This window comes from Engystomops pustulosus, chromosome 2, assembly GCF_040894005.1.
Source record: "Engystomops pustulosus chromosome 2, aEngPut4.maternal, whole genome shotgun sequence".
Lineage (NCBI taxonomy): Eukaryota > Metazoa > Chordata > Amphibia > Anura > Leptodactylidae > Engystomops > Engystomops pustulosus.
In genome coordinates, this window is record NC_092412.1 from 81,247,281 (window position 1) to 81,268,297 (window position 21,017).

The following is a 21,017-nucleotide window of genomic DNA, read 5'->3' on the forward strand; positions in this document are numbered from 1 at the left end:
TGCCAAACAGGACATGTGTAGGAGTTGCTTTTCTTGGAAAAACGATTATTTCTGTGTGCATCAGAGGATACATAGAGCAGCACAGACTTCACACTTAGAACATTCCTGTACAGCTCTCAATGTGATAAATCATAAAACAGAATGTATTGGAATGTGTGTAATCCCCTCCTTATAGTTGCATTATTTATATATAGACACGTGGGCAGAAATAGTTTGGCTGAGTAAACATTTACCCTATAATTCGCGTTACTTTGCAAGTTCTGAAACTTGAAGGAAATCTGTCACTAGGTCTGGGGCCACTAAAGCCAATAAATAGGCATTATCTTCCCACCTACCTAATTATAGCATTTCATCATTGGGTGGTAGATAACCGGCTCACTTCACTGTTATGAGTCGTCAGTGCTCTGCTCCATTCATAAGAAAATAATCCATACGTGTTACCACTGGACCTTGGGTCCTCTTGTCTTCTGCCTGCAGGACCTTTTGCTACTTTGGCCACTCGCTGCGGAGCCTTTTGTTGTCTCTGCAACTAAGGTGTGCTCTGTTGTGGCCTTTTTTTCTTTAAATCAGATGATTTTTATTGAACATATTTTTAAAGGAACAGAAAGTAGACCACAGCAAAAAATATCCATGGTCACATCATTGGAATAGCTAATGATCAAAGAGCCGCAGAACATACTCTACTAACAGACGACCCGAGTTACAAACGGACCTCTGGATGTTGGTAATTTACTGTACTTTAGTCCTAGGCTACAATGATCAGCTGTAACAGTTATCACATGTGTCTGCAATTACGCTTTATTGTTCATCCTGGTTCTAATGACAACCCAACATTTTTAAAATCCAATTGTCACAGAGACCAAAAACAATTGTCTGGAGCTACAATGATGAAACATACAGTTCTGACTTGCATACAAATTCAACTCAAGAACAAACCTACAGAACCTATCATGCATGTAACTTGGGGACCGTCTGTAGTCATATAATCCTATATATCACAGAGCTATTCTCATTGTGCCATGTGCATATGTTTATACTGTCATTTGTAATTGTTACAATTCTATCAAAGCTACGAGATTAAAGCAAACTGTGCTCAGTCAGCTGCTTAGAATGTCGTACATAATGAGGTGTCGTAGGCATTCAGAGGTTCTTTGAAATGTCTAAATGTTTGCTTGTGGGTCTCTGGTTTGGATGCGGGTTCCGGGCCTGGGTGCCAGTTGGCTGTACTGTGGTGTTGGCAGCAGCGGTGCTTGTTCTGGTATTTTGCTGAATGTTTCAGAATGTATCTAGTTTTCAAAAGGCAGCGACCGCAGGAAGCTCCCAGAATAGATCTATGTGTCTGTGAACCCAAAGTGACAATTCCTTGGGCCAAGTAGATAAACTGAAGGAATTGAGCTTTCTTGTGCTGCTGTGAGCAGACAGCTGGTATGTGTCAAGAAGAGTGAGGACAGCAAGAGACCAGCTGCTGTGCTTCTGTCACTGCTTAGCTTCCCTGCCTGCTCTGATTTATTACTTCAGAGGACATCTCGTATGCTAGAAGTGATGCACTGATAGTCACTCACCTGGTTATATACCCCGGGCTGCTTATAGCACAGAAGATTTATCAGCAACAAACAAGTACACCGAAATGTTATCTTTAAAGAAGACCCGTCTCCAGATTTTGAGCAGGCTGACTAACAGTGCCTGCTGATAAAGGGTTTCAGGTCCTCCCTATATCACCTAAAGTTGGCTGCCAGTGAGACACTATTCCTTTATTACAGCCATTTTTCTCATATGCAAATTAGCTTTCCCGACTCATGTCCCCTGGCTTTGACTCTTCTCTCCCAGGCTGGCAGTGAACTATGCCCCATTTTTCTGACAGACCGCTCTGTCTCTTCAAATCACTGCTCTGCCTCCTTGTACTTAGGGACTGTCTACTAATATTTAACTACAAACCTATAAAGCTCTATTTACTAATAGGAAATATTGGGTCACATTTACTTACCCGTCCCTTGCGCGACCCCCGCTGTGTGTTGTCCGACGATCATGGATTCCAGCGCGATTCACTAAGATCGTGCACCCGATTTCCTGCAGGTGTCACTTCCCCGCTCAGGTCCGCTGGAGTTCACCATCTTCCTACCGGTGCATGTAAGTGCATGGCTTCCGACACAAATTCAAATGTTAAATCCCGCGCACAGCCCGGATCCGTCAGATTGTTCGACGGCATCCCCCCCCCCCCCCCATTTGTCTCGCATGAAAGACGGCAAAATCTGATCGCGTGTGCCACAATCCCCTTTTAAATGCGGCGCAAAATTGCCGGAATATCCAACATCGTGTGGTCCGTGGACCCTTAGTAAATGAGCCCCATTGTGTTAATTTTTTTACACAGTGCGTTGTGTTACATTCATGTCATGTGACCAGAATGAAATCATCTTAACTATAGCAAACTGTACACCATGTATGTGATTACATGAAATCACAGCAGCCTTCATGGAGGATGGAGAGGAGTAGAAGTCCATGGAGGCTGCTGTGACTTCATGTGATCAGATACATACATGGGGTAAAGTTTGCTATTGTTAAGAGACTGAAGGGCTTGAAATCATATCACCCTGGTCACATGATATGAACTGTGACCAGTAAGGAGGCATAAGGCATGGGGAGGAGTAGATGGGCAGGATCCCCCCCCCCCCCCTTCTTCTGATGCCAGGGTATATAAGATAAAGGCGAATTTTTTGGATGTAAGCAAAAAAAAATTAGCTTTTTTTTAAGGGTGTAAGCAGTTAATAGGTCTCTATAGGAACCTGTCACTGGTGAAAATGTGCTGACAGGTTCCCTTTAAGGCTCAAATCACACCTTCCTAGACAGGTTCCGCTCTCCCTTCGGCTAAGAAATTTCAGCAAAAAAAAGGCACAACTTTTTTCAACTGCTGCAACAAAATTGTAACAGAAGACAACCTTCCATACATTGAAGTCAACAGAAATCAACTTTTCATTACACTCTGCTAAAATGGAGAATGTAACAGAAACCTCAGACGCAGATGTGAACTGAGCCTAAGAAATCAAAGAGCAGTATGTGGCCTGGTAATGACAAAATGGACATACACAACCACCTAACACTGACAAATTTAACTTTCATATTCTCATAATTTAAAATTGGGAAAAGTAGCAAAAGTACTTTTTTCTCTTCTTCCATATCCTGTTGGCGATGGTGTATATGTGTGTATTCCTGTCTTTGTGCCTTTTTGATTAATCTTTTTAGTCCAAGTAATTGACCATTCATTTAAAATCTGAGCTTTTGTTGGGATTGTCTATTGACAGGATTAGTTATTGTAGATGTGAGCATCTGAGGTAAATGCATTTGAAATTCACCTTCTTCACCAAAAGAAAAAGAGAACCTATGTTACAAACACTCGCAAGTCCCAGCACGTTTTATACGCTGGTTGCTTTGTGTGGGAAATTATAGGTAATTGTTATGTTTGCTAGTGATGTCTTGTAGAAATGTTTTATTCTTTATTTCTCACATGTGAATTAAGTATTAAAACATACCTATAGACAAACTGAAAAATTCAGTTTATCTAGGGAGTCTGTGACACTGTACTCGTCACCTGGTACTGCCGGCAGCATGTTATAGAGCAGAAAGGGCTAAGCAGTTTTGTTGAAAACTCCCATGAACTGTAAAGTTACATCATATTTTAAGCAAAGTACCACCTAAAACAATTCTTAAAAAGCATAAAAAATACACATGGCTCACCAATACGCATGCTTGTTGCTACACTCACCTTTAGTGACCACCTATACTGATCTTGTGCTAACTCCATTCTCAGGTTAATCCAACCCTTTGCCCTCCCTCACCCTCCTTCCCCATTCACTTGTTCTTTTTGTTTAACACAGTTGCTGATTGTGCATCGCTCTAAAATAACTTCTATGAGATCCCCATGTGAGGGGCATATGTTATGCCAGGACCTATTGTAAGGCACTGTTATGCTGTCAATTCAAAATCTTGTTGAAACTAAAAAGCATAAAAAAATCAATCATGTTGATCATTTTATCCAGTTTTGTAGCATTCGTTTTTCTTGTATGTATTTCTTTAAAGGGAATCGGTCTGCCGTTTTGAGTATATACAGCTGCAGACTGTGTAAGGTATAGTAGTGCAGTGTTTTGTGTACTCTGTATTTGACAGCTGTCTTGACAACTTCCCACTTAGGCCTCTTGCAGAGGAGAACAACAAATCGTTTTAAGGGTCTTGGGGGCCAGAATACAACAATTTACAAATACAAAAATGACTGAAGGGGGGACCTTCTTTCCAAAGATCTTTTTATACCTTGGCCTGTGACCAGGACAAGGGGGCATCCTTTACTCCTAGAGGAGAGGCGATTCTACCTTCACCACAGACAAAGGTTCTTTACTGTAAGAGCAGTGAGACTGTGGAACTCTCTGCCGCAGGAGGTAGTAATGGCGGACTCTATGTACATGTTCAAGAGAGGCCTGGATGACTTTCTGGAGAGCAAAAATATCACCGGTTATGGGGATAAAACTGTTTGTAAGTAGTTTCACTTCATCCAGGGAATTATTCTGACTGCCATGTTAGGGGTCAGGAAGAATTTTTCCATACTTTGGGCTAATTGGCATCCACCTTGCAGGGTTTTTTGCCTTCCTCTGGATCAGCACTGTATAATGTAGAATAAAAAGACTGATGTCTTTTTCTAACCTTATTTGGTATGATACGATGAACACGTATGTTTGTACCTTTGCAGGCCACATGCAAGGGAACATGATCCCCTGCTTACAGTCCATCTGACAAGTGCAGGTGAGCACTGCTCACCCCACCAATGTCTAGACAATTACACCCATCACAAAGGACAGGACCTGCTCTATAATTTGTGGGGCAGGTATTTGGCTCCATCAACACACCAAGCCCAATAAAGGCTGTAAGTTAGAAATAAAATGGTTAGTTAGTACGTATTTCCGTTACTTTATAGTATCACAGCAGAAAGGACTTTGTGTACAACATGACAGATTCCATGACCTTGGTAGTGCAATGTAGAAAAATGGCAGTAGTAGGAGTATGTTGTACATAACTGTATGTCAGTGACCTGCAATTCCTACCCTAGAAATGTATAAACCTCTTACTCAGTGACCTTAGTATCTTACTCCCACAGACTGTTCCCCCATTCATGACCGCATCAACTAAAGGAACAGATCAGAACACAAAGTCTGTACCAATACACAGTCAGCGACCCACAGCATAGTAATGGTGGAGGTCTCCACACAGTTGTTTAATTTTTCTATTAGTCCCATTAAAGAAATATAAGAATTGCTCACATACGCACACCATTGCTCATGATTTGTAAAGCGCTACGGAATATGATGGCGCTATATAAATAAAGATTATTATTATTATTATGGACTTCCCTCCTTATGATTACTATAGGAACAGTGGTGTAACTCTATCAGATCAGACGCTTATCCCCTATCCAAATGCTGCCCTGCACTCATTCATCCCTACAAATTTAAATTTATTTTTTTTAATGGTGAACCGTAAATAGTGTATTTATCCCCATGTTCCTGAATATTCACATAGCTTGCTATGACACAATGGGGGACATGTGTACATGGTGTATTATGTAAGCCCCGTCCCTCCAGATACAATAGAAGACTGTGCGCTCCTGATGTAACCAGCAGCCGACTGGGCTGGTATACAGTTCTACTGTAGATCCTGCTTGCTGTAAAATTGTGTTATTACCAGCGACCATTTGAGGCTGAACTGTCTCGGGCTATACCAGATGTGAACTGCCCGGCTCCCAATGGGTTAAACGAGACCCTTGAGAATAACTTCTAAATTCAAAAGAGGACCCAAATACCCTGATCATGAGCCATACCCCCAAATTCTTAACACTTCTTGGTAAGTCACCTTTATGCTCTAAATTATGCTACATAAAAAAAAAAATGGTTCAAATGAAACTAGCGCACTGATCACAGTCACTCCCTGTGCTGACAGAATATAAGCTAGGCTCCCCCACCAAACACCAATGCCCAAGGAGGAAGCCAACACTTTCCTGGGCATCTGGTAAGTGGCCGACACTCACTGTTACCTTTTTTTCTCAGCATTTGGTAAGTAGACCACACTCGCTGTTACCTCTTTCTAAGCTCACCACAGCACCCATAGTAAATTTTGAAGTGCTCCAACTATCAATCCATGTATTTATATTTATATTTTTAGATCTTTTTTATCTTTGATATCCTTTTATGTGTAAGTAACTAACCTTGTCCTTAATTATCATCTCTCTATATGTATTCTTATATGAAATTATGGTCCAATATGTGTGTATGTATATCTACAAATCTTTATTACCGTTTGTTTATTATTTGTACAATATTTTATAGTTGATACACAGATGTGATACTTCCAGTGATGATATAATTTTACGACCATGTTCACGATTTAAGAACGTATCTGCACAACCAATACTTACCATGTTTTTTATCTGTTTGTTTTTTACTTATTTTTTCATTTACTTATTTATATACTTGTCTTGCCCCATTGGGTTAAAACTCCTCTTTATTTTCTGTCACTGTACTCTTTTGTTCACTTGAGAAAGGGGTAGAACACCCCGAAACGCGTTGTGTTTTAAAGACCTTGAATAAAATTTATTTCTATACTCACCTATGTGTGCGCCATCCTTTTGGACCCCAACAATAGACCACTTTCACCACATCCTATAGAGTTTGGCAACTCCATTTAGGAGATTATCCTCTGGAGGCAGCACCAGACAAAAATTATCACCACAAAGCCTACAATAGTGTTGTCTATCTGCAGCACAACCTAAAACGGTGAGCACAATCTACAGCTTTATGTCCATTTGTTACCCCCTAAGATGTCACACTATAAGCGCTTTCTCCCTGCCCTTTCTTGCCACTTTCTATACCACATGTGGAGGCACAGGGGCAGAAACACCCTGTACTGGCCCAATCCACCGCTGCCCGCTCCCCCTTATGCCCCTCCGTGCCCACTTGGCGTGGAGGTTGCATAAAGCAGTGATTTTCAACCAGTGTGCCGCGACACATGGTCGGGTGTGCCGCGGGGAAAGTTCCCCAAACTATGGTGCCCCCTGTGTTTTGTTTCCCGGCAATGCACAGCGATGCGCAGTCACGGCTTCTTACAATGTAGACGTGTACAATAACACATGCGCAAGCTTTGAACCTCGCACGACAAAATTACGTCACCGAGGCCAGCGCAACATCCTGAGAGCGGAGAGACTCTCGCATTTGCCCACCGCCAAGGTAATGCCCACCAATAATGCTGACTATATGAGCTTTTGCCTGAGTATATGAACTGTTGGCAGAATACTCAGCATATGAGCTGGTACTTTTAGTACTCCAGCAGTATACTGCATATAACAATGACAAATGTAAAATGAGAAATACTATAGTCGTGAGACTGGAGTACTACAAGTACCAGCTCATATGCTGAGTATATGAGCTGGCACTTGTACTCTGGCCTCATGGCCATAGTACTTCTCATTGTACCCCTTTATTTTGCAGTATATGAGCCACGTAATAATCAGCACCATATACTAAAAACAGGGAGAAACTGAGAACTGTTGAGGAAGAGCTTCGTGTGTGTCTTTCCACCATTCCTGCCAGGATATCCCTTTTGTGTTTATCGAAACAGGCCCAGGTTTCACATGGAGTAAAATAAATTTAGAATCTATATTATTAACCATATGTATAATATGACTGTTTTAGTGTCATTTTGTGCTATTTTGGTGGTGGTGTGCCCCAGGATTTTCTAAGTATAAAAAGTATGCCGCGGCTCAAAAAAGGTTGAAAATCACTGGCATAAAGTAGGGAGTAAACACGATTCCTGGCAGTTTGCAAAGAATTGCGATTATTTCAGTACTTGTACACCAAAAACTTGTACAAGCCCTGATGAATCTCCCCCATTAGTCCCTATAATAGTGCATTCATCTCCATATTCCAACATGACCCTTCATCGATAATTCATTCATTTAGAGATTATCTCTTAAAAATTGTGCAGAGCCAAAATGATCTATAAACAGAGATTGCTGCAGATGTGTGGCATTCTGGAAGAGTGCCAGGAATACAAAATTCTTTCCTTAAATCCAGAACATGTGATTGTCATGTGCTAAGAAAGGAAGGAGCCTCACAAAAAAATCAGACAAGTTTCAAATCTTAGAGATTTCTGGAATACACTGTTAAGTAAAATTGTATACACTAAAAAGGTGAAGCTGATCTCAGGCATGTATGGTATGTCAGGAAATGCCAATAGATGCTGTAAAAAGTGAATTATATTTAAAGAAAAAAAAAAAAAAGCCCCCCCCCTATTACAAGTCCTTCGTTAAGTAGCCCTCACTGTTACCATCCTTATAAGGTTTTGTTCTTATATCAGTTTTAGATACCAGTGATTGGCTGCAGTGATGGCCTGAGCACAAATCATATAGCGTATGTACTCGAGTATAAGCCAAGTTTTTCAGTAGATATGTTAAGTTGAAGCAGCCCCACTCAGCTTATACTTGAGTATATAAATGTATATATATGTGTGTGTGTGTATATATATATATATATATATATATATATATATATATATATATATATATATATATATATATATATATATATATATATTATATTATATTTGTGTGTGTGTATAAAATAAAATTACTACTTATCTGCGCTCCCCACAGCTCCTCTTTTCTCTCAGGGTTCCTGTGTAGCAGCATGAGATGGGACCATGCACTCTGCCCCTGCATACACTATGACGCAGCAGTATTGCCGCCTGAAGACATAATAGTGTATGCGCAGGCAGAGTGCATGGACCTGTCTCTAGTCACACAGGAACCCTAGAGAGAAGAGGAGCTGCGGGGAGCGCCAGAGGCAAGTACTGTGTTTATTATTTTTATATAATAAGGGGGCTGCTGCAGGGCATTGAATGAGTGGGGGGGGGGAGGCTGCTGGGCATTTCAAGAGTTTGGGTGGATGTGACCAATGCATTTCCCATCCCAGGCTTATATTGAAGTCAATAAGTTCACTGTTTTTTTTTTGTGGGGTCCACAGCACAATTATTGCCAATGATAACTGGGGAATTTTGTAAAACATGTTTGACCTGTTACAAGAACTTAATCGGTATTATCAGAGATGAGATGTAGTACCAGCCCAACTACACAAGTTGAAGAATTCCTGCTCCCTACCCTGAAGCTCAGTATGCAAATTCCTTATAAGATTCTAATTAACCCATCAACTTGTAGAGAGTATGTTGTATGGCTGCTCTGTTAATGACTGCTGTTTTTATTCTCTTTCAGGCACCCAATATAGATGATAAAGTTGATTTACACTTTGTTGCTTTTGTCCATGTACAAGGTCATCTCTATGAACTTGGTAATTATTTCATATCCATGTATGTGTGTACAGTGTAAGGCCCCTTTCACACAATCTATATGGTAGCTGTATGCCAGCCGTATGAATGACAGCTAGCATACCGCCGTCATAGAAGTGCATTGTGCACAGCCCTGACACACGTGCACTTGCGCGGTGTGAGGAGCGATCACCCCTTCATCTTAACGTATGTTCCCCCTAGTTCAAGCCCGGGCATAGCCTGCGTTCGTGTGAGAGAAGCCTTAGGTGAATTTATCAAATGTCAAGTATATGGTGTGAAAAAGTCAAAGGTTGTGATACACACAATTTTCCAATTACTGTGATAGATGTAATTTTTCTGCATCATCATGGTGTCCTTCATGTAATTGGTCCTTCATGTTTTAGTCAACTGAGCAGCACAGCTCCACTCAAGTGAACTAAGTAAAAACTGGGGTTGGGGGTTGATCTTGGGACTTAATGTGTTTTAATTCTGGGACTTGGCTGTATAGTTATGTTTTCACAATTTTCTTTCTATGTTATAGATGGAAATAAGCCTTTTCCAATAAACCATGGGACAACTAGTGAGGACACACTGTTAGAAGTAAGTGCATAACGTGTTGGACCTGCACTGGTATAAACTGATCACTTATCCTAAGGATGGGTCATTATAATTTTTTTTTATTCCTGGGAAAACCACTTGACGTATATGGCATTGCTCTACACTATTGCGCAGCGGTGCACTTAGGTTGCGTTGTCTATAAGTTATCTATTGGGCACATTGGAGAATGTCGGGTATGTGCTGTAATATCTCCATGAATAAGGAGCATCATTTCCGCCCACCTGCCCATGTTCATGGCACAGAGTGAAGGGAGAGACTAAGGAAAATCATCTCTCTGCTGTGATTGGACTGCCAGAGGGACACAACAGCAACAGTGGGCGGAGTCAACTATTTAAATATACACTTGATTGGCAGGATCGCAGTCACTGATACTATGCCAGTAATGCTCCCTGAGGACCTGGGTATTAAACCCTGCAAAATACATAGGAATAGCATCAATGGGCTTGATACACGATTCAGTAGTGAGGGATTAGCATGAGTTGTGCAGTGTATACTGGAGAAACTTATCCTGGGCACTGTCACTTGACTCATTAAAGGTGCCAAATTCCGTATCTAAACCAGGGCTGTAAGTATTCACAACAAGGCGCAAACACTATATAAAGGTGTAGTTGTTGCTGCATATGTGTGTGTGTTTCCAGACTTTATTTTCTTTTTATTAAAATATAAACTTTTTGGTTCAAGCTGGTAGAACAGCAAGGAATACCAATTCATGACAGATAATCAAGTCATCAGTATTGTAAAGCGCTACAGAATTTGATTGTGCTATATAAAGTCTTATTATTATCATCATAAAGTCAGTGGAAATCTTGGTATCTGTTATCATGCTATGAGATAAGAATAAGCCGGTAATGCTTTGGTTGTATGAAATAAGTGTCAGTGGTGAGAGTTAGCAGGAAAAGGAATCTTCAGCATGGAGTACGCCACATGTTCTAATCGGTCTATTTAGGGCAGGTTTATACCAGCACTGTTTTGAGATAAGCAGTGGCCAAGTGTTATAGTCTTGTAGTTGTCATGTTTACCCAATATCCTGGTATCGGGGTAATTGCTGCTCATCATAGTGTTTAGAGGAAGGAAACCTTTCTGCTCCTTAATTTTCATCTGTTTCCTATTCATTCTTCAGCCCAGGGTTGGATAGCAGCAGGCATTTCCTACTGGTAGTCGTGATTTTGTTTCTAGAAGTACCAGTGCAGAGAACCATTAGAATCCACATGGGATGTATAGAATCATTGTAACAATAAGAAGTACCTTACTTCCTGAGACTATAGCTTCTTCATGCCCTTCTACAAAGCAGCATCTTCCTGACCAGAAATGTACAAGATGGAAATGTCTGCAGTAAGAATGAGTTGCATGTGATGTTTTTTAAAAAATGAATAGAAGGATTTTGAGTTGCTGTATGGCCAAACTTTTACTATTTATATTTGAAGCTTTGTTCTATTAAAGGGGTTGTCAGAGATTAATGAAAAATACATATGTGGCCAATTGGGGGATGATAAAAAAAAAAACCTAAAGTTGTACTTCCATCCGCAATCCCTCTCTGTGTCCCATGTGCTCATACCAGCTTCCACTCGTCCCCATATCTCCGTGCCTGATTCAGTGCTTGGAATAGGGGTCGGGTGAGTGTTTCCAGCCACATTGACCAGACGGAAGCTCTTAACAGTGCAGCTTCCTTGCATGGACCAGAGAGACATTGCCGCAGGACATGGTAAGGGAACGCAGAGGTAAATATAGCATTTTCTTTTTAATCAGCTCCCCATCGGCCACATTTGTATTTTTCATTTGCCTGGAACAACCCCTTTAGGGGTATCATAGATAATTTATGTCCACATGTACATTCACATTGCTGTTTCTGCATACAGTACATTGTCTGAATTACCTAGCCAAACGGCTCACCTTTCTGCTGTGTGTGTTTGTCTGTGCTGTATGAGTGTAAATACACAAATTCATGTGTGTAACAGCATACGGTCAACCAGCAAATTAGTGTTAACTTACATATAGGTAGGGATGATTGCCAGATGTTAATCCTAATTGCCAGAATCCAAAAGTTGTACATACTGTATCAGCAGGACTCCAGGATGAAGTGTTAAAGGAAATCTACCATTTGATTTAATGCACTATTAACCAGACATACCTTGAGAATGCTGTAGCTGTACTTATGCAGGCACATATCTTGTTTAATCCCTGAGATGAGTGGTTTTGCTGAAAAAACAATTATAAAATTTGTCGCTTCTGAGTTGGGGCTTGACACTTCTCCTCTCACATTAAGTATACACTGCTGAGAGAATGATATAATCAGTGTGTTGTGCCTGACAGGCAGAAGTAATCAATCTCTGCACCATACTGTTTATGAGAGATCCAGCTCAGGTTGATTAGTCCTGTCTGGACAGTTCAGGAAACTCCATGTTACAAGCAGGCTGAAGTCAATCCAACTTTCCCGAGGTCAGCGTAACCACTCAGCTCAGGGATTAAACAAGATATGATCCTACATCAGTGTAACTACAGCATTCTCAATATAAGTTTGGTTCATAATGCATCAAATCAAATGGTAGATTTCCTTTAAATCAAAAGTCTTCTTTTATTTATCAGAGGTATGGTGCAATGTTTCAACTGTATAGGTCTTTATAAAGTATGTGGTATGAGTTCCTGGCCAGTACTTGCATAATTTAGAAGAATCGGGGTTGCCGGGGAAAAACTGTTGGAACGCAGGGTTATGACCAATATTTTATGATAAGTTTGCCCCTGTTTGTATATAGTGGGGCTCACTTACCCGGTCCAGTCGCGATCCCGCAACGCGATCTCCTACGAGGATTCAGGTTTTGCCAGGATTCACTAAGGTCATGCGCCCGATATCCAGTAGGTGTCGCTGCTGCGCCGAGGTCCCCGGAGTTAACGTTCTTCTCCCCGGTGCATGTAAGTGCTTGATCTTGAGACACATTTCGTTTTTTTTAATCCGACGGCCACGACCCCCCCCCCCATTTCTGTCGCGTGAAAGCCGACGCGATTGTGCCGAAATCCAATCACGGGGGAATTTGGCGCAAAACTGAAAAATTCAGGAAACCCAAAGGAAATGCGGCCGCGGAGCCCTTACTGTATGTTTGAGTGCATAAATGTGTGCATATGACTGTATACATGCCGTATGCGGCGCCCCTGCACAGAATACGGGCTGCCATATGCGGCGCCCCTGCACAGCATACATAGGCATGACATTGCTTATCAGGTTATTATTACAATGCAATCACTATTAAAGGCGCTTTTTAAGTTATTTTTAAAAATTGTTGTGGTTACATGACCTACCCTCTCATTATAAGTACGTGGAGCTGTGGTGGTTAGATTCATGCTGGCCGTTCCCATGTTTTGTTACTTCATAAATTTTCCATCCCTGCAGACAATGGGGAGGGAGACATGCTTGCCAGCAATGTAACTTGCAATCACAAGTGATGGACGATGAAAAACCCAAAGTCATCATATGACCCTTAATGTGTATTACAATCATTCTTATTGATCTTTCACAAGATGAATGTTTTTGGCAAGTGTCTAATCTTGTAGCGAGCAGGCTTATCTCCTTTGATACTGAATGTCTCTTCTTTCTCCCACCTTCCAGGATGCCATTGAAGTTTGCAGGAAGTTTATGCAGCTTGAGCCAGATGAGCTGAGATTTTCTGTAGTGGCTTTCTCTAAAGCATAACAAAGTCGGGACTGGGGCAGAACACTAAAATGGCCAAGACTTGGAATACAGCCACGTGATGAAAATGAATTTTATGTCTTTGTGAGCAAATCTCAGAGTACTGTACATTGCTAATAAAATGACAGAGTTTACCAATTCTGACACCTCTGCATTTGTGTTTATTGTAACATAATAAACCTTAAAAAAGAGGCTTAAATATATACAATATAGAAACTACGGGTTGTACTCCCACTCACAAATCATATCTGACCTGGGTATTTGATACACCTCTTCTAATTCCTACTTATTTCCATTTTTATTGAAATACATACAATTTCTAGAGCATATAAAACTGTAGTTTTATATATATACTAAATATTATAGTGTTCTATGTGACATGTGCAACCATAATCCTCTAATGCATTGCTGCCCTGAACTATTAACAAACAGGTTCTTCTTAGCGATAGGTGGTCAATATTAGATTAGACCCCCTCCACAGGCCATTGATTTCCATTAGTCACAACTTTGTAGCTCGCCCCATTTCTACCTAACAATGAGTACAAGCTTTGTATGGTCAAAGCTGATAAACTACTGATGCTCTCTAATGGAGTGTGTCCGTAGAAAAGAACCTTATCATGCAGATGAAAAAAATAAACTTCCAGATCATGTTCCTTTTATGGCCCAGCATCATGACATCAATCAGAAAATCACATTCTCCTAAACAATGTAAAGGAGCCAATTACACTACAATGGGGCATTCTGTGGTGGACTTCAGCATTGAGCTCTATGCCCCTTTGACTACAGAACTAATTTGCAAATATCATTGGATTTGGTAGCGGTATGATGCCACCACACTTAAAAACAACTAACTGGTTCAGTATATATTCCTGGCTTTAGACCATATCTTCAAGACCATATCAAGTATTTCACTGTTTATAGAAGGTAACAATGTCTAGTTATGCTTAAAGCTCTGTCAACACAGTGACCAAATATTGTTCATGTCAACAGGCTTCATTATACTGCTTTTTATGATGGGTCCCTTGCAGCATTTTGTCTGGTGTATATCCTATTGTGTTGGCAATGGATAATAAATTGCAATAGAATATTATTGGTTAGTCAAAGGACAACACTTATAAAAAGTCTTATAAGGGAATTCACAAGGATGAAACTGCATGGACACTATAATAATTGGGGGAGAGTCTGAGAGCAGAACTGTCCCAGGTACACATGACAACCAATCAGAGCTCAGCTTACAATTTTCCTTGTGGCGTATGCAGGTCAAAACCTAATCTGGAAGATAGATATATTGGGGGACATTTCTCATACTCCGGCGCTCGTGCATTTTCGCAGCGGGATACATCCGAGCAGCGTTTATTCTACCTATACTGGAAGTAGTTTGAGAGGTAAAGATCTTGTAACTAAGTCCACATTTGTTAAATATGGGTGAAAAGATTATTTAACATGACACACAAATACTGTGCATACACACAATACACATAACACACAAATACTGCGTGTGCACATTTTTTGTGTGTTTGTGTTCAGTATTTCTGTATTGTGTGTGTGTGCTATATTTGAGTGTCATATGTATTGCATGTATGTTTGTATGCATGTATGTGTCTACACATATATTGTATGTTTCTGTGTCCAATATTGGTGTCATATGCATTGCATGTATATGTGTGTGCATTATTAGGCCAGTTCTTGAAGTTCACTCCACTGTGCAAAGTGCACCAGATATATTTTATTTACAGTCCTGCTTGGCTTACAATTCCACTATAACCTGTGCCAGGTTGGTGTAGGGTGAAAAATGTTATATAATGAATAGCAGTGTCGGCATTGTAACAGTTAATGCAGTGTCGGGGCTGCAGTTTGGCTGGCAGAACGGACATCCTTGCATTATATATCTGAATAATGCAAGGATTCCCATCTGCGGCACTGTTTACCGCCCACTTTTGCCCCAGGCCCAGTGGTCTTTTGGTACTTCATGTGTGCTGGAGGAGGCTGGGTGGTCAGTATAGTGGGAGCTTGCATGTATGCGCATTCCCATTTGCCCCCGTCTGTCCTCTGCTATTCTGTGTAATAAACAGCAATCCATGGTATCAGACACATGCGCTTCCATCTAGCAGCCCCTAGGTGACATCCTTAAGTCACTGTCAAATGGTTTGTTTTTCATTGCCAGAAGCTTATCTGACTGCTTGCAATGGGCTCACTGGATTTTAGACATTCATTCTTTTGGATCACTATCATGGTTCTTCCCCATTATCTTTCAGTCTTGTCAGGGTATGTAAGTTTATTCGGAGCATTAGATTATCTTCTGCCCTGGGCAAATTACCATATATACTCAAATATAAGCCAAGTTTTTTAGCACAATTTTTGTGCTGAAAATTCTCCACTTGGCTTATACTCGGGTATATAAAAATGAGTACTCATCATTCCGACGGCCCGGGCAGCTCCTTTTCATGTGCTCCAGCAACAGATCACTGACAGGTCCGTACGCTGCTGCTGACATCATAGGAGCTGGCGCACATGAAGTAGGAAGAGGACTTGCCCAGGGCATCAGAATGGTGAGTACTTGTTTTGTTTTGTTTTTTTTTATGTGATGGGGACTGACAGGCTATATATTCCAGACTGGCTATGTACTAGGAGGCTGTGACCAATGCCTTTCCCACCCTAGGCTTATACTTGAGCCAATATGTTTTCAGTTTTTGGTGATAAAATTAGGTGCCCCGGCTTATGCTTGGGTCGGCTTATACAGAATATACGGTATACATATACAGTTGTATTTTATACTAACCAAAGGAGCAGTAGCCATTCTTTTTCATACATCACACAGAAACAATCCCAGAGATAATAATAGGTTCGCTAGAATTTTCTAATCCACATATATAAACTTCTGTAGTCATCTTTGAATGGTTGGACAGGATGTGTTTTGGATCCATTTTCATGCTGTTTTAAAACAATGCCAATGCATTCGGCAAAATGCATGTTTTTGGGATGTGCTTGCAAAGCATCATAAAACAATGAAAATGAAAACACATGCCAAATGCAATTTGTGCACACAGCCCAAAAGAACTATTAGGACAATTAGGTATAGAAACATTTTGTAGTTTTTGCTCCTCTCTCCTGGCTGTATGCAGTATGAATTATGCAGATTATGAAACCATATAAATTTATTGGAAGCATGATCAATAAATGTAAATCCTGTACGTCATGTTTTATGTTTTCTGGTATTGTAGCATTATTTTATACATTTGTATCAAATGGTGCAATCATTTATGTATCATGGTGAGTCATTAAACATCCCACCAGTTTAATTTTTTCATGTTCATTTTTCAATCCCATCTTCCAAACATCATAGCAAATTGTATTATTGTATTGCAAAACAAATTGTGCCTTGTGACAATATTTGATATTTTGTACAATGTCCTGGGAAGCTGGAAAAATAACAAGCGGTGGAATTGGAAAAAAAAAAGCTGTCACAATCTTTTCCTCCTCCCACTGCCTGCTATAATCTCACACAGTGGGAGGGGGAAAGTGCTCCTGCACAGTGTAACAGCCCGTGAAGCTGCAGCACGAAGGGGCTCTGGCAATGCCACTTCTGGTTTCTAAGCATTTTTTTAAAAGTTGATTTTAGAAGGAAGGAGGCCATGGATAACAAATAAATGAAGATTATCAAAATCAAGGTGCCTGGATCTATGAGTAAGTGCCCCTTTTTTATCATGATGGATCATGACGGATTTTGATGGTAGAAAATTTCTTTACGCTCATAATAGTTTATTTACTTTGACATTGTCTAGGTCGGTTAAAGGAAACCTACCATCAGGAATCTACCTATTAAGGTAGATCTGATGGCAAGCTGCCAGAGGTCTGCACAGGTAGGGAGGGACAGTACAGGGTGCTGGGGTGTTAATCAGCCTTTTGCTCCTGATCCGGGGGAGAGGCTACCACACACCACAGTAGCCTCTCTGGAAAATTAGCATATTAGATAGATAAACTGTAGATTAGGTTAGAAAACCGCACAAACATTGGATATTCCGACGATTACCGCTTTGCGCTGCATTTAAAAGGGGGTTGTGGCCCACGCGTTCGGATTTTGGTGCAACAGCGCTGGCTTTCATGCGACACAAATCGGGGCGGGCCATCAGATGATCCAATGGATTCGGACTGAGCGCGGGATTTAACATTTGAATTTGTGTCGTGAGCCATGCACTTACATGCACCAGGAAGAAGATGGTGAACTCCTGCGGACCTGAGCGGGGAAGGGACACGTGCAGGAAATCGGGCACACAATTTTAGTGAATCGCGCCGGAGTCCATGATCGTCGGACAACGCACATCGGGGATCGCGCAAGGGACGGGTAAGTAAATGTGCCCCAATGTTTTCCTTATTCCAACCTAGAAAACATAATTGCATTTTTCCATTACTTCTATGGGATTTCTAAGACCGCTGTTTAGGGCTGCTCAGGGGAACTTGCAATCTACTTTTATTCTGTTCTCATCCAAGTTGGACACACCCACTTCTGTCTGCATTTAGCGATTTATCCTGTATAGAGGAAATAATGTACTTAAAGATCAAAATCCTTTAAACTATTGTAACAAAAAAAATATTAACATTTTGGAATAGTTCATAATGATCCATTGTTACATATATGAATATTATTCACAATGTATGCTACAGCTAATAGTAAGTTTTCTATTTTACAGATCGCTTTATTCACATCAACGGCTAAAATGACTGCAAACTACAGAAAAAATGTCTCTCTCACTTAGCTCCTTTGCAAGAGCCGTCACCACTCTTTAGTCATCCTTACGTGTCTTTACTGAAGATGGATTTGAGCACTGAATTAAGCAGTTTAGGAAGGATGAAGAATCCTAATAATTAGAGAAGGGATTTTTTTTTCTAACGTGATATATAACATAGTTCATAACATTCACTTGCACTACTGCAATATGTTAAATATCAAGTTATATTAAATATAAAATTATATTTAATTACATCTTCCATAAAAATGTTACATTATTCCAGCATTTTTACAACAATGGTAAAAAATTGTGTGTTGGTTTGTCACATAACAAAAAGTAAAATAAAAAGTGGAATAAAAGTAAAAATTGCAGCCTGCCCGATTAGACAAGTTGCAGATCTGTAACCTGCAGATCTTTACTGCTTCCTTCAGATATTACCAAGCAACTGGCTAGGAACATTTTGTTTTCAGATTGTGAAACCTGACTTCAATCGTTGGCATCTTCTACAATATTTTATCAAATAAAGGTTTGTTCTGTGTTGCATGTCAAGTTTTTTTTTAACAACTGGAGACAACTAGCTAACTCTTATATAACTCTAATCCAAAGGGTATTGGTAAATGTAGTGTTTCTGAGATGTTTGTAATTTTAACAATTGCCTACATTTTGTCCTGATACATGGGTCATAATTTTAAAACTTAAACTGAAAGGGAAACTGCTACCAGTCTGACAATGTTTAAGAGAATTACCTAATATTGTAAGAAGCCAATTGAGTTGCTGTGGCACATCCTATTAAAATAAAGTACATCCTTTATTATAAATACATTTAAAGACACATGCAAGTGAAAAATAGGAAACTACTACTTTTTTGGTTTTGTCTAAGCCTTACTCATGGTATAGTGAAATTACATTTTATGAAATTTTTTAAGAAACGCCTAACCAATCATGACAGGAAATATGTCACATTCGTGCTGCAATGGAAGAGTCATAAACCCATTAACACAGGTTAGTAAATTAATGAAACAACAAGCTCTGTGATAATAATGCATGGAATATAGGTAATGCATAAAACAATTATCCATAAATGCAAGTACAAAGTGTAACGGGGACTCTGGACTTGTAGAAAACAGACAGAATAGTGATTCCTGTCCCCCAACAGCCCTGTCTGTTTGCCTCTGCCTATCCTAGGTGATACAGGACAACCAAGGAGACAGTCCCTCGCTACACGACAGGGCAGCCATGAAAACACAGTAATAAACATAACACAACGAGGGTGGTAACCAACCCGGGCGACAACTGAGGTAGCAAATAAGTTACAGAGGCGCAAATACAAGAGAATAGTTGATAACAGAAGCTGAGATCAGAATATAACAGGAATACAGACTCTTCCCCCAGATTTCCGTCAGTCAGTGTGTTAACCATTGCTGATCCAGGGCAAGGCTGCAGAGAGCCCAGCAACTAAACCCATGTTCACACTGCCAAAGAAAGTGAGAAGCATAGAAAATCAGCATTTCCTCAGTCTCCTAGTAAAAACCGATAAAGACACTGGCACAGATATAACAGCAGTCAATACATAAATGACAATAATTCTTAGAATTAATTTCATCAGGGAACCTGCAATTCAATTCATACTGCTTCCCCCTTGAGACGAACTTACTCCAATTTTTAACCTGTTCTATGCCAAAGAAAGCACAACAAAGAGAGATCTTTCTTATGGACCGCAATAGTTTGGCAGTGTTTGGCAGCCTTAAAGCACTGGCGTCACCATTTTTATACTTGTTTTAAGTTGGGCAATTGTGATTTTTAATTTCTGAACTGCAGTCAGCATACACAGAAATACAGTAGGGACAGCAGATACAATACAAAGAATAGTCAAAGAACTAGAGCAAAAGTAGGAAACCAGTATTCCAGAAAATAAACAGCAGCACGAACAAAAGAGCTTGCCCTAAAGACTTTAACCAGCAAGGAGAATATCACACACAGGTGGAAGGGGCAGAGCTCTGACAGGCATATTAACCATTACCTATCCAGAAAAGGCTTGCAAAGAGCTACGCATGGCAGATTCAATCAGTAGCTTAGTCACTAGAGAACTGTATACAACTTATATGCTAATAAGTTTTCCAGGAAGGGATAAGGAAAACTACACCTCTTTTAGCTACCTTGTAAGGCAGATCACTTGACATCAAGCATGACCTACAAGAGGCCTTATGACATGATGCATGATTAAAACCAAACCAGTAGATCTATTCCAGAAGGAACAGACTCCCAACTGTAGACAGCACTGTTTTGACCTGATTAGGTCTCTTCAGTATCAAATAGGGAACTCGTTTGGCTGGGTGGGAGGCTTGTGACAAGGGTCGGGAAGTAAGAGTTCTGCTTTCGGAGACTGCCCATTAAGGCCTCTTGTAGGTCATACTTGATGTCAAGGGAGCTGTCTTACAAGGTAACTAAAAGAGGCATGGTTTTCCTTATCCAATCCTGGAAAACTTATTTGTATATTTTACCAGAATCCTATAGTGGAGCATCCATGGTTATAAGTCTAGTAAGAACTGAAAAGACACTGACACAGATCAAACAAACACAAAGCAGGAATAGAAATTCCGGCTAAAGATTTGGAATACTTAGTGGTTTAAGCACAGCCATTA

The 21,017-nt window shown here is 40.4% G+C and overlaps 1 protein-coding gene across 1 annotated transcript in view; it reads left to right on the top strand.

Moving 5' to 3' along the window:
* The window catches only part of UCHL3 (ubiquitin C-terminal hydrolase L3), a 38,807-nt gene extending 25,015 nt beyond the window's left edge, over nt 1-13,792 (top strand). Inside the window, exons 7-9 of the mRNA XM_072135351.1 lie at nt 9,299-9,374; nt 9,893-9,951; nt 13,568-13,792. Coding sequence (XP_071991452.1) covers nt 9,299-9,374; nt 9,893-9,951; nt 13,568-13,651 — 219 coding nt within the window. The 3' untranslated portion in view covers nt 13,652-13,792. The remainder of the gene's footprint in view (nt 1-9,298; nt 9,375-9,892; nt 9,952-13,567) is intronic.
* The last annotated feature ends 7,225 nt before the right edge of the window (nt 13,793-21,017 follow it).